The sequence below is a fragment of the Pipra filicauda genome, unplaced genomic scaffold (genome assembly GCF_003945595.2).
Source record: "Pipra filicauda isolate LSUMZ 115617 unplaced genomic scaffold, ASM394559v2 scaffold80_size11013439_pilon, whole genome shotgun sequence".
In the NCBI taxonomy this organism is placed as follows: domain Eukaryota; kingdom Metazoa; phylum Chordata; class Aves; order Passeriformes; family Pipridae; genus Pipra; species Pipra filicauda.
In genome coordinates, this window is record NW_024104987.1 from 9,078,308 (window position 1) to 9,093,688 (window position 15,381).

At 40.7% G+C, this 15,381-nt stretch overlaps 1 protein-coding gene across 1 annotated transcript in view; it reads right to left on the bottom strand.

Annotated features, from left to right (window-relative positions):
• B3GNTL1 (UDP-GlcNAc:betaGal beta-1,3-N-acetylglucosaminyltransferase like 1) overlaps positions 1–15,381 on the bottom strand; it is a 112,693-nt gene that overhangs the window by 15,165 nt on the left and 82,147 nt on the right. The window contains exons 8-9 of the mRNA XM_027715657.2: positions 8,689–8,813; positions 584–719 (exon numbers count right to left, since the gene is read on the bottom strand). Of these exons, the coding sequence (XP_027571458.2) occupies positions 584–719; positions 8,689–8,813 (261 nt within the window). The remainder of the gene's footprint in view (positions 1–583; positions 720–8,688; positions 8,814–15,381) is intronic.

Sequence of the window (15,381 nt, forward strand, 5' to 3'; positions counted from 1 at the left end):
CTGCCAAATATAAGCAACCTCCACATTTTCAATGGACTGTAAATTGGACAGTCATGTGCAACAGTTTCCACTTGCCTGTTCACCCCACTTCTCACCCCGATTTTTGGCAATCAAGCTTTCCAAAGGGAGTCACAGCACAACTGCTCACAGGGCCGACCAGACTGATCAGCATCCCACAGGGACCTGTCCAGCATCCACTTTGGAACTGGGAAATATGTATGAACGAGCCTGGACAAGGCAGTTTAGCATCACATCATCCAAATAAAGAGTTACTCTGCTCACCCTGAGTACTGGCTACTACAGACCAGACACTGCTATACAGTGTAACTCACCTACTGCTGCACTGAGTTACCAGCATGTTGCTCTCAGTACACACCATAAGCTCTAAATAAAGTAACATGGCATTTTAAAAGAAAAAATGCATCATCTGGAATATTGAGGATTGCCCCAATTTATATCAATCATCAACTAGGACTTTTGTGGACAAAGTATCTGATGAGAAATTTGCTACATTAAATTAGAAGTGGCACTGGAAAGAGAAGAAGTGGGTTTGTACATTTTTTTTACCCACTTACTAGCTCACCTTTTTCCTATTAGCTGGTGACAAACTTCTGTAGAGTTTCTTGCCTTGCTTGCCAGCATTCCAAATGGTGAATGATGTCCAGGAGCTCAGGACTCTGTCCTCAAGGAATCTGACTCGGTGGTTCCAGATGGTTCCCCTGGAGAGTTAGAAAAAGGGTGGATTTTGATCTGTGAAGCTTTTAGCATTATGTATTATATAATAATATTATATATATTATTATTATACATAAAACAAATATAATATTATCTATTATTACCCTATATGCATACACTCCCCTACATGTAAACCTGACCAAAGTGATTCACATAATACAAAAAAAAATCACACCAAAACATTATTTATTATTAGTGATTTAATTGTAAAAGTTCCAAAGTATTATTCTGCAGGGACACAAATGTGACTGTGCCTTTATTTGAAGACGACTTTCATAAGAAACTGCATTTCTAGGAACGCAGAGCAGTGGAAATTTTTTATATTTCTTTTTTTGGATGAAGGGGTATGTCTCATAAAACTTCTTAAAACACGCTCCAGGAAAAAAAAAAGCAAGTTGGCAGATGTCTATGTCCAATTACACCTTCATGTCTTCATCTTTGGGATAAGTTCCACAAGATAATTTAAGCCAAGTGGTTGAGGTAAACAACTGTGACAGTAATACCAAATGATGAACCACATGGCTCTGGAACAGCCAACAGCTTTAAACACTGAGGGCCCACTGAGAGCTTCAGTAAGTTCAAGGCAGGTTCTCAAAGAGAAGACAATGTCAAGGAAAGCAGTTTGTTTTCCTCCCAACTGGCAAATTCACTTTGACAACTACAGCACTTCCCACATGTGTGTGTGTGTGTGCTCCACCCTATAAAGTAAAGTTTAGGACTGCATCATTTACAGTGGATTAAAGGAAACTGCCTGCTCTTAAAAACATCTGCTTTCTGTCCAGGGTTCATTCAATATTCATAACTTATCTCAGACTTAACAAACAGTTTTCTTGATAGAATACCTTGATTTCCTCAATTTATGCCTTGACAAATGAATCTTCCTAACCTACATCTCCTGAACAAGGCACCTTGAGTTGAAACTTTCTTTCATAGGAAATTCTGATGAACACCTAATTGTGTCTCCTTTCTGAAGGCATTTCTTCAAATGGGTTTTTCCATTTGCTTATTCCCATCATTCCATCACAGCCCCAAGTTATGGGTTTGAAAACCCTCATAACACTCAGGCAAAGGGACTCTTGCTGGGATTGTTCCTTAGATCCAGCAATTCACTTCAGCAAAGCCAAATCCTGCTTTGCACTTCATCACTGACCCTGGTGTGGTAACTTGGAAAGGGCTTCATGCACAAATAAATGTACCCAAGCACAACAGCTACTCCATATAAAACCTCCCCCTGTTTGGAGGATGACGATCATGGACCAGCATTTCAACTAATGGAGGGAAAAAACTCCTGGATTTGATCACAAATCTCTTCTAATGCAACCACAAACTGCATTCCTGCTTGAACTGCTGCTGGCATCCTTTGACACTTGCCTTTTTCCGTGTTCATTAGAGCATAATATATTCCCAGAAGGAAAGTTAAAGGAACCAAATATGAAGGTCAAGTGTTTTTCCAGGATCGCTTTACTAGAGATTTTAGAGCTTCTGCTCGCTTCTAAAAAGGAAGATTATTGCTTTGCACGTAAATGGAAAAGTTTTTAAAGTGATTTTCCTTTGAAATGTGACTTCAGAAGGATAACACTGTGTTACATTCCAGAGGAATTTCAGAACCTGTTCTGTTGGCTTGAGTGACACCGGCAAGTTTCTTTTCCACTTGTGTTTGCAACATTAAGAAAGCAAAATTAAAAACCAGGCAACCTTACAAGGCATAAATAGAATTATCAACTAATTTCTAGTTGCAGTGCAAACACTGCAATCCACCTCCAGGTGCACAGAAAATGTTTTTAATTGTCATGGAGATCCCAGCACAGCAGTATTGGCTCTTCCAGACAGTATTTGATGTCCAGGTAATGGGAGCCTCTATGCCACAAAAGTCCCTATGCAGGTAAAACTCAAATCTCATTGTTAACAGAAGATTTCAGACTGAAGCAGATTTACTGGCCCCATCTTACCTCTGAATGTTATTTTGAGAAGTGTAAGTGGTAAAAGTATGTAAGGGAACTGCACTCAGAAATAAAAGGACATAAAAGTTATCAAACTCCAAATTAATTGGAGAGTTGTTCAGACATAAGAATACTGTCACCCAGCTTCATTTAAGCACCAATAAACAGCTTTTTTAAGCACCTATTTTGGGTTGTGAAAATGAAACCAGTTGTGAGTTTTGCTTGCATCACTATGAGGCATTCTGATGACAATGCTCACAACTTACAACTCTTCTCCATTGAAAAAATGAAGTTATATTGAACACTTTGCAAAATATTAACCACCAAAATATTTTTAACAGTGCAAGCAGAGATAAATACAGGACTGAGGGAAGAATTTGTGACTGACTTCAGAGTGACACTCACAGACTTCACCTTTGTGCACAGCGAGTTTTCAGCATCTCACACGTTGAAGCAAGAGATGCTCGGGGGGGGTCAAGGGAGAGTTTCGGTTGCCCCCACTCAGGTTTCCAGTTCACCTAATTTGCCACATTTTTTGATGTTTCCAGAAGAGATAACTGGGATTCCTGCCTGGAGGGATAAGGGAATGCCACTTTCCCACCCTTTCCGAGCCAGTGCAGGTGCAGCAGACAGGAGCTGCAGCAACGTGCAAAGGATGATTAAAGCAAATGCCTGAAACGATCCAGGAGTTGGACAAACCACTGCCGGGAGAGGATTCTCACAGCTATTTTCAGATTATGCATTATTACACATTCATAGCCACCAGCAACACCTAGGAGGTATTATTACTCCACATCACCCCAAATCAAGGCTGCTTTTCCTACCCAGCTCAAAAAGGACTGGAGAAAGCAATTTGCAGTAGCCTTTAGGAGCATTTCCAAGCCTGTACTCAGCTCACAGGAGTCTCCTCAGCCAGAAGGTGGGATAAAATACTTCTCACTGTTCAAGTTTGCTCCCATATCCCAATACCCTATGTCCCTAATTCTTGAAATACATTATTTCCCCCGTTTCTTTCATTTTCTTGTCACATCTTCACAAAAGAAACGTTAGAAGTATGCATTTTTCCACTTGGAAAGCCATTCTTGAGGCTTACATAATTTTCCTAAGCTCTCACTTGACATGGCCCCTCAATACTCATCAGTTATGTTGTCTGGAAGGAAGAAGAGGAGCCAAATTTCTGCAGGAGTGAAATGAGGGTATTCATGCAGTGGGTGAGAATGACTACGCCGTGTGTTCCTCAGCCCCAAATAGTTATTACCAGACCATCTACCCAAGTAATGCAACAATGGAGCTCTGTTAGAGTGTGTGGTGACCTCCTGACTGAACACAGGAGTCAAGAAACATCTGCTCTACTCCTATTTTGAAATGAAAGATAATGTGACAATAAAAGCAACATGATTTAATGTCTGAGCTCAGTCAAACCTCACCGTACTGTTTGAGAGCCTTTCCCCTCCTTCCCCCAGTGAGGCTACATAAGTGAATCAGCAGAGCAAGGACAGATGTACAAGTACTTGAGAAATGCAGAAATACAAGCCCAATGTCCTAAACAGTACTGGAATTTTAGGCATTGATTGCCATCCCCAGTAACACTATAGATCCATAAATCTGACTTTTTCTCTGTACACTGGCCCCCACACTGCTCAGGTGGCACCAGGCAGGAAGAGGAGCTGCCCAAGTGAACAACCCCTTCCAGTGGCTTTTTACTGATGGCAGGATAAGAGAGTTCTGGATTATAGGTGAATCTCACCTGATCGATAAACCAGAGGTGGAAGAACAGAGAACTTTTTAACCACAGTGAGAGCTGGAAGAACAGAATTCAAGGTCCTCACAGTCCACAGGAAATTCAGAAATAAATCCCGTTTGAACCTCGGCCATGCTGGTGAATAAACTGATATTTTTTTGTCGTTGTTGTTCTGTTGAACTTCATGTGAACTTATTAATTGCTGGACTATATCGTCCTACTGAGTTATTACATTTACACTGTTAATAGGTTCTATTAATGTCTGAGTTCATCCTCAGGTCACGGGTCATTAGCTGAGGCATGGTTTGCATTGTGGCCTATTTTTCATGAAAGGCTTATTAAGAAAGACAGAGACTATCAATGTTAATGGCATTTACTTTTCAAGAATCTAATGAGGTCATTAGTTTCCATGTTTAATTGAAGTGCCAAATGCAAGCATGGAAGATAAAAATGTAGTTGACCTCATCTTTATTTCAGCTGTACAGGAATATGTTACGCTATTCCTCTCTCCTGCCTGTTTTTGGATGTGTATGTTTTTGCAGGAAATGAAGGAGGCATTCCTGTGCTCATCACTGATAGAGACCCAGAGCACCTCTGGAACAGCCAAATGTTTCAGGCCAAGTGCCTGTTCTCCTTTGCTCAGATGACACTGGAAACTTCCAGTGCTTGAAACCAGATGGTTTCAATAGATTATGTAATTTTGGTTATTTCTGCAGACCAATATTATACTTGCTCTGAATACAGGGATATGAAATTACTGAGCCCTTGTAGATGCACTTCACCTTTTCTGCCTGAAACACAACCACCTGAATCTCAGACAGAAGGGATAAAACTTATTTTCTGCATATAATTAAATTTTTCTTGACTAAAAAAAATGTATATTGTTACAAGGATTAGCAAAGTTCCCCAACCACCTGTCTGTGAGCAACGGTGCCCAAAGACAAGTGCACTGTTTTATTGCTCACCTTGTTCCAAGCTGGCTTTCATCTCTCAGTGAGGTACACTGTTGTATATACAGTCCCTTTCTCTCCACTTCAGCAAGATAAAGATCTGTGAGTTTTACAGTGTTTTTATTATACATCAAACTCTTTTACTCCAGCACTTCTCACTCCAAAGCCAGCTCTGATATCACACCAGTGCAACGTGGCTCTGCAGCCCCGAGCACACACAGCCCTGGGACACAAACTGCAACGTGAGGCAAAGCCATTCAGATCCGAGAGGTACAAGGTGTGGGGTTTTGTGTTGTAAATTCCTGGCTAAAGATCCTCAAAACTTGCCTTGCTCATTCCCATCCAGCAGGTATCCACCCTGGATTGGAGATGAATGTCTATATTTCTGCACGCTCCTAACAAAATCTAAATATAGACACTGAACTTGGTGCAGATTCTGTCACGCACCCAGAGCACTTAATAACACAGACTGATGCCCCCAGGGTAAGGGAGAATGCAAATAAGATTGTGTTTCCTGCTTCACAGATATTCTCAACTCCAGATATTCGTTCCAGAAGGATACTAATCATAGGAAATGACCTAAAAAACGTGAGTGTTTGCAATTATACACGCTAAACAAAAAAAGAACCAAATGTCACTTGCCAAGTAGTTGTACATATATTTTAGGAAAGCGAAGTCAGGCTTTTTTTTCCCCTGCACAGTTCTGAAAGACACCCACATAAACTGAAATCAGTCCATCACAGGTTACAAGTGACTGTTGTCTTTGCTGAGAAGATGGAATCGTGCACCTTTGCATAAACAAGTCCTGGTAACCAGCTCTGCTGTTTAAGACTGAAATTAGGCATAGTGTTAAAAAAAAAAAAATCCAACTTTCCTACAAGCATAATTTTGATCTCAGACAAGATCTTAATCTGGTTGGTGAGTTACTATTTCCAAATCCAGGTCTGGGCTAAGTCAAAATTCAAAGATGACACGGGCCAATGGCAGAAAGACAAATACCACAGAAAACTGCTCAACATAACAACCCCCCCAAAAAAGGCTTCTAGAAAAGCCAGAACACGCAAATTAAATAAGGTGGGGTGACCACAAGGCGAGTTAGGCAAGACTCAATTTAAATTATAAACTTAAACCTTTGTGATGAGCTCGTTAATCTCTTTTTGCTCAACACGCACCTCAGTCTTGAGACACAGACACTTGCCAACCCTTCAACAACGTGGGCAGCAACGAGCCAGGATGAAGAGCTGTTGCACAACCTCGTGTCTGGAAGCTCACACCAAGCATCACCACCAGCAGGGCCAGCAGAAAGCCAAGGGGAAGAACGGCCTCCCCTGATTTCTCAGAACGAGACGCGAAATTTGGAACGTCCCCACCGCACATCTGAAACAGCTCCCAGCGTTTCCACATTCCCCCAGTGTGCTGTAATTCAGGGGGCTAGTGCCACACAACCTTGTAGATCTGGATAAGCAACAGCTTGCAGTAAATTCAAAACAAACCCGTTTCCAAGAAAAGGATGCTTTCCCACAGACACAAGCAAAAGGCTTCCAGGAGCTCCAGCGTCCCACGATGCGTGGCTGAAAAGCTGGTCACTGAGTGCCAGAATGATCCCACACCAAAAGAGGGGAAAAAAATCCCCTCAAACACCAACAAAAAGGAAAATAATTTACCTCACGCTTGTTTGTGAAATCCAAATAATATGTTCTATTTGCTTGGAATGACCTTTCCATAATTAAATTATTTTATAGGCGTATATATGTATTTACATAAAGATCTATAGTGACATTAATCATGATCCCTATATCACGTGCTATTTATGCTTAGCATGTTATAGTATTTACAGCAATACAATAACATAGTGATAGACAATCAAAATGCACACAGGAATGTTTTAGTTTTACTACTCAGCTCTACAAAGCCACACATCTATGACTAAAAAGTGCATTTATATCATCAATCAGTAAGAAAACAGGTTTACTTAATTACCACTGTGATCCTGGTGTGGGACTCCTGAAGAACAGTAAAACTCATGCAATTTTCTATTAATGTCAGTGCACAAGAGACAGGAACGACTTTGACTCAGTTTGCAGCACATAGAGGAATCAGCAACAGGTAATTTAACATCTCCTTTAGGGGCTGAGCAGCCCTGGAAAGGCAGCAGGGAATTGCTTACAAGGAAGCACCTGAGATAATTACCCTAAACATCCTCAGGGATTTTTCAAACCTCATCATTTGATTTAGATGGTTTAGACCCTTTAAAATAGGAAAATAATATATGTAAACGCAGCACATTATCAGATTAAAGGTTTGGGTTTGTTGGGGTTTTCTTTCAGAAGGAGGTTTTTGTTGGTACTACAAGTTTCTGTTTACTTTTTAAAAATTGAGACAGCGATTTTGAAACTAAGGTTTACCATTTAAAAAAAATTATATTATATATATATTTACATTTTTATATTATGTTTGACATGGCAAAAACTATGAGAATGAAACCCTCACATATTAAAAATCCCAATTAAAAACCCCAATAAAATTTCACCACTAGGGTATATTTTAAACACATTCTTGCCACCATGTTCAAAGTATTGAAGAAGTTATTGCTTCACTGCTTGCTTCACCCTTTGCTTCTGAACAGGGATTCATCAGATCAGGCATAGAACCACACAAGTGATTCTTTATTTCTGTGAGGGCAAGAAATTCTTTAAGTTTTTGATTTTAAATTTTGAATTTTTAAATTTTAACTGTAAAGGTGCTTTAGAGGAGCAGGGAGGTTACTCAGGCAGGTTCTGAGATCTCACGTGATGGGTTGCAGAGCCTGAAGGAAGAGTAACTGGGCACTGGGAAAACAGCACTGCTATAATGCAGCCCCCAAAATGCTCCCCTGTTCTTACAGTACCTACTGTGAAATTATTTCAGAAACAGCTGCAAGGAAAAAAACAATTTCTTAGAATATTTGCCAAATATTGAGGTGCCCCCAGCCCATTCCTGCCTCACCAAGTCACAGACACCAGTGCAGCGACAGCCTGCGGGCAGCAGGACCTGCACCAAAAGATTTCCATTCATAATTTCAATTCCAGCATTACAGGATGATACTCCAAAGCAATTTATAGCAAGAACAAACAGAAAACTGACCTTCCACCATCGAAACTACCAACATATTTATGCAATGCTTGCTCTTCAGCCTTTTTAAACAAACAAACAAACAAACAAACGCGCACACACGACCGGGTAATTGTTTTGCTGTGCAGTGTCTGGAACACATTAAGCATCTTTGCTGCCTATCAACCACAATAAAGGCAATTTTTCATTTCTCCCAAACCCCACAACTTACTCCAGGACGGAATGAGTCGCAGCCTGCGGGTGGTACCGGTAGAGCAGGAGGCAACGGTTCACTCGGAAGACCTCACCACCCTTCTGGATGTGCTCATAAAAAAACAGCAGATCTTCTGGGACCCCCTGGAACAGAAGCAGTTATTTCACACCAGTCAGCGACCAGCATTCAGTTACACCTGAAGACACTTTGTTTTTCTGCCAAATGAATTTGGTTTAATGTCATTTTTATTCACAGACACAACTTCGGTATTACCCAGAGAAGCTGTGGCTGCCCCATCCCTGGAAGTGTTCAAGGCCAGGTTGGATGGGGTTCGGAGCAACCAGGGATAGTGGAAGATGTCCCTGACCATGGCAGGGGGTGGAACTGGATGATCTCTAAGGTCCCTTCCAACCCAAACCGTTCTATGAGATTGTTTGTGTACATCTCAATGAATTAATCTAATGTATCGTGAAATAAATGTGGCTAAAGCTACTAAAAACCCAAGCAGTGCTAGATAAAAATGAAGTGCAGCTGACTGCAAGGACAGAGGTGGAAGAATCATCTTCATCATCTCATTTTGACAGGGATATCAAGCTTGGTACAGGTTAATCCAAAATGAAAGAAACCCAGCACTGAACAGTTTGTGCAGCCTCAAGTGCCACATAACCAAATGGTTTATACTGAAAGGGATCAGTGACTTCAGAAGAGTGTTTTTATGTTGTGCTAGAATTCCCCTTCTTTCTTTGGTTGTCATACAAATACTGGTCTCTCCCTAGGAAAGGTGACTCAGGCCCCACAATAACAGACCTCAATAAAAGCCTGAATAAAAGCAGCCTCAGAATGAGGCAACATCTGAAAACAGAACTACTTGTTTTTTGAAACTTCCTTCCACGGTACATTCTTTTTAATGGGATTGTACACAATCCTGATGAAACACTGCAAGAAAAAAGCTCCTACTATTGTGGGTCTAGCAGGTTCTAGGAAATATTAGAGATTTCACAATCATTTGCAACATTTCCCACCTAAAAATCAGAAAACCTTCATGCCAGAGTTAGCGTCAGAAGGGCAATCATATGGTTTGTGGTATTCAATTACATTTTGTGGCATATGAAAGCATAAACCCACCTTTAAAGCCTCATATAGAAGGTAAAAAAGTAGCATCTATTTATATTTTGCAATGCTGCAACTTCTTGAAATACATTTTTTTGCATTTAAATACAGACACTTCTTCCCTCCAACCCAGTGTTTAAAAGGTCACATGGTTTTATCAGACTAAAAAACTCTGATATATAAAACCAGGTGGGTCGAACAAAATATTTCAGTGTAGAAACAATAAAAAGCTGAAATACAACAACAAAAGGTTGAGAAGGAAAGGAAAGGAAGGAGACTGAAATACATTTCTTTCTGTAGACAATATCACACACATGAATAACCAGGGCATAAACCTCAAACTCAGTTTTAGGCATTCTATTTCAACCCAGAAAAATAACAAGAGCACGAGTTTTAAAAAAAAAAAAAAAAATTGAATTTCCCCCCATTTTCTCAGTTTATTCCATAATTAAGAAAATGAGATTCTCTAATTAAAGTGCTGGACACAAAATCCCTCTGTGGTTTCTTCTGGCCCTCCAGTTACAAGAGCAACACAGTTCAGGGAGTGTTTCTCATACCCACCAGGCTGAGCAGTCGACGGGGTGTTAGAGAGGAAGAGAAATGAGACAAGAAAAAACTCTGAACCCTGAAAGGCAACTCCAAAACACTCAGTTGAACATATGTATCTTGAGAGAAATCAGAATCAACTCCAGTTCTGGACTTTGCAGCTCCAGAGCTCTCTCTGGGATTGATGTAAGACATCGAGTTGGGCCACAGTCCCAGACTCTGAATGAAATGGGCTCTGCTCTGCTCACCGAGGGCAGCTCAGATGGAGCTATTGTCTGTCTTTGCAGATGTTTGTCTGACTTCTGGTTTAAGAGCTGTGATGCAGAAGAAAACTTTTAGAGAACCTCATACAATTTTTGTGGACCTACCCTGAAAGCCACAAGAGAAATGTGGGGGAAGCTGGAGCAGCTGACAGCAACCATAGTCATCAAGAACACAAGAAACACACAAAATTAATTTCTTTTTTATCTTGCAGGCCTTTCCATATTTTTCTTATTCTGGACTCCAATGGAAATACTGAGCCAGCAGCAAAGTTTAAATCTATTTCTCTTTTCCAGTCACACACCAGACCGTGTCATCAGGGCACAAATTCTGCAGCACGTATCAGTTTGCTGCAGGAGTCATATTTTGAGTCAGGTCTCTGATTACATCACACACATATCAGCAATTCCTTCTCTTTAGGATCAGCATTTACATTATTCAAGACAACCGTTAATATGAATATTTAAGAAGAGTTACTGCAAAAGTAAAAGGATCCTTCAAAACGCTGCTTGGTTCCAAGTGTTCTTTTGCTTCCCTTTAACTGGCAGAAATACTCTGGAATAAAGTGCACTCAGCCCTAGGAAGGAGCAGGTGCCTTGTACTGCTCAGCAGTGGCCTCTCACATTACAAAGGAGCAGCACAGCCACGCATTTTTCAGGGCAGGAAAGATGTTGACTGTGTTATGGATCCTGCAGGGATGGGACTTCCTAAGGCTCTTGAGCGTGCAAGTTTGCTGCAACACAAGAGTTTCTTCCCAACTGAGATCTATTATTGGATCCAGACGGCACTTTAAACACCAGGAATCTTTGTCAAACAACACAACTTCAAAAGGAAAAGCTGTTTGACCACTAAAGGGATATTTTAACGTATTTTTTGAAAATTAATATCCATAGCTTAAACTATCAGTTACCAACCCAGCATTTTAGCAATGGGCTACCACATCAATAGCCTTCAGCACCAATGGATACAATTAAATTGCACAGTTTACATGTTACTGGACTACATACAGAATTTTCCACATCACAGGCAACATCCAACTCTACGTCCTCTGCTGCACTCAGGGATAAACTGATTCCAGCTCCCAGTGAAAAGTACAGCCCGCCCCTCTCTGCTGTAACCAAAATGCACCAGCCACATGCAAAAGCATTGTTTACTTTATCACATTACTACTGAACAGGTGAAGGGTTTGTGTTTACCCAGGATTTTGGGCAGGTATCCCTTGCTGTGCTGATGGTTGGCTGTAGGGATGAGGGGACTGATCTTTTATACACCATGGGATGTCAAGCAGAACTTAATGAGTTAAACTAACTTCTTGTTCAGGGATCAAACTAAATTATCAATAATCCTTCCCTTGTCATCTTCTCATCACTCACTGTTGTCACTCCTGGCAGATCACTGTCCATCAAACAGTGCTCCAGCCACCTCAACATATGTATTTTCCAAGGAGGTTCAAGCCTCCAACCACTACAACAAGCAATTCTGGTTACAATTCTTGCAGCTTCACCATCAGTAATGGTGAGGAGCACCAGCAGGGATGAAGATCAGCAGTTTTTGGAGGACAATGCAAGAGTGACTCTCTCTGTGCAATGCTGTAACACTTGATAAGATCACGTTGTAGCCCTGGGATGACCAACAGTAACTTCTGCAGCACTTCAGGCTGACAGGAGTCCTTTTTTTTGGTGTCTTGGACAGAACTCACCATTAGGCTGTACAGGCATAAACACAATATAAGAGCTGCCTTTTACTGCTAAACCCAGTGTAGGAGAGTGATTCTGTGGCACAATCAATGTGTCCCACCTTCCTCATCCACCTCTTTTCCCTCTATCCAGCTTCCTCTCAGTCTCCTTTGACATGGTACCCTTCCCTGCCCACTTCCAGTGCAGATTCAGCCTGTGCAGAGCAGTCTGACCAGTGAAAATGGGAGATTTCAAGAATACACACATTTATAACAAACAGTGTGATGACAAACAAGACAAGAGAATTATATCTATCCACACAATAAAAAAACCCCTTCAGTTTTGGAAAAGCTCAGTCCTTCCTCTTGATCAGGGGCATCAAGGAAAACTGGACTATAACTTGGTACTCCTTTTGTAAACCAGTCAGCAGCATCAGGGTAACTTGGATAGAATATACCAAATTGCTTTAATTCCTCAGAGGAGCTTAAAATTGGTGAATGGAAAGAATTAAATAGCTGTTAATAGCTTCTCTACAGGATTATCCAATATATTCTTAAGTCTTTCTTGCTGCAGATCTGTCACTCCATTTTTTGGCTCCCATCCAAATCATGCCTTTACATCATTTTGCCTTGATTATAGGACCCAAAGCCTGTAACATTTACTTCATTGTTTGGAAATAACAGGTTAGAGGAAACTCCAAAAGGCTGCTTTCATCCAAATGCCTTTGCACAGAGAAATTCAGTTAAACAAAGATGATGGGGAAGTCAAATGGAAGGGAGCTGGTAAATTCTAAATGATATTTAATAACAGACCAGCAGAAAATGTAATTAGACATGGGGTATGGGGTGAATTTTCAAATAGCTTATAAAGTGTAATTAATCATTGGCTCCACCAATCTTCTTTCCTTTTTAGATCAAATATCTATTTCTGTTCAGCATTAATGAGTAGTGCCTGTGTTTTATCCAGATTTTCCCCCAGAGCACCTTGATTGGTTATTTGACAGACTGACAGTATTTTAATTCATGTTCCAAAAAACCCAAATTCCTACTTAGCCTTTTACCTCTCAGGCATTATTGTAACCACTTGCCTTTCTGGAGGGCATGGCATTTGTGTGCTCTGGCAGAGAAAAATGGAAAACTGCATTAGTTAGTGCCTAACAGCCTCCAGAGTTACCTCAGAGCTTTACTGCATGGCTGCAGTCTCCTGTGCACCCAGGGATATTTTGACACCTCCTCAATTCCTGGTTTTTCTGACCTTTTATCACAAAAATAGATCAAAACTGAGCTCCAGACACTTTGTTTGGAGCCACAGTTTGTATTCAGAAAGGCCAGTGGCTTATAATACTCTATTCCATCTGGGGCTCATTATGAATAATTTCCCCCCTGTTTGCACTTCGAGATTAGTTCAGAACTTTAAGGCTGTCACTCCATTTTTAGTTCTCACACACTTAAAAAAGGAAGGTTAAATACAGAGGTGACACGAATTTGGGACAAAGCTGAGGTAAAACTCTAGAGAAAGAAACAAGTTTGGCATATAAGATGTCAAGAGTAATAGTGCCTGGAGAAAGCCAAGACTGCACAATTTTCCACATTTCCATGGAATGGAGTCTGCAGGTTAACAGTGCTCATTTGTACAGCTCTTATTGTACTCAGGATTTCTCACTGAAGTGCCCTGTTAAACATATGAAGCAATAATTTTGCTTCCCTAATAACAGACACCTCGTCCAGCACTGCACGTGACTTGTGAGTTCCCCACTCTAACAGATGATACAGCTTCAAAATGTGCTTTTCACATTATACCAGACACTTCTGGACACAGTTATTACTTTTCAACAATGGTGCTGGTTATTAGAAGACATCAAAAATTATAGGAGCAAAGCCAGCCATGCAGGTAATGCCACACTAAATGTCAAGTGTGAGCTCTGAAGGGTTTAGTGAAGGTCCTGCTACTTGCAGTAAGCACTGCACTCTTTATCCAGACTTGCTGGATAACAGGAAGATTATTTCCTTCTAGTTTCCTAAAGAAGTCACAAACGTGGTTCACATGACTCTCCTCCTAGCAGGGGATACTGTTTAAAATGTTACTTTATAGGCTTGTGGCCACTTCCATTGTATTATCTCAGCCTCAGCACACCACCAGAGCTGGCTAAAATTCTCTACTTCTCAGTACTCCTGCTTTAATTATCATTTATCAGAGGTTGCACTTCTACCATTTTAGTTAATCAGTTCATAAAACAAACCTGTCAGGTTCTTAGAGACAATTTATGAAGATCTTATTTAGAATTCTGCTTGGACATTGTCACAGTGATTACCTAAAAGCTCTACATTCCCAACCACTGCAGATCCTGCCCAGAAAGAACTTTATTTCTAAAAAAATGTAAATATTTTTTTAAAATCTGTTTCATTTAGAGCTTGGATGGCTGGAGAGATAAGTACATATCTACCTGGAATAAAAAAGGATTGCACCACAGCTTATCTATTTGTATTTTTTATCAGTCCACCCATAAACACCACATCACAATTTCTTCCATGGAAGAATTACCCTCCGTTTGTTCTAAGCACTGAAATATGAAGAACAGGTGTTTGGATTTCATTTCAAATGAGAAATGCAGCTTTTTGGCACTGAAACAGTTTAGCAAACGGAGAAGGCCAAAACATGGAGATTTGTTGGCCTGTTGCTGTGTTTACTGGCAGCAAGAGGACACTTGCAGGTCTCACTGTTAAATACCAACTCAAAAATGGAGATGGGCGTGATCAGATTAATACAGAGTGTGGGTCAGGTCAGAACATCCACAGGGATGATTCTGAAGAGTCCTCAGTATAGTTTACAACAGCTCCACTGATAACACAGAGAAAAATCTTCCTTTGCCTCAAAGGAATTCTTTTCAAATGAAAATGAACGAGTTGGAGCAATGCTAAATACTTTGCAACACTAAACAGTGAAAGATTTAGGACTTGATGTTGTGTCCTCTAAACCCACAGAGGACAAAGGTTTGACTTCATTGCTCGTGTCCTTTGCTTTGTTCAGCCCCTTGTTCACAGGGTGTTTTCTGAAGCTCCTCTGTATCAGCCACAGTCCGGGCATGGACACGTTGGGCACTTCACAATAGGGACAAACA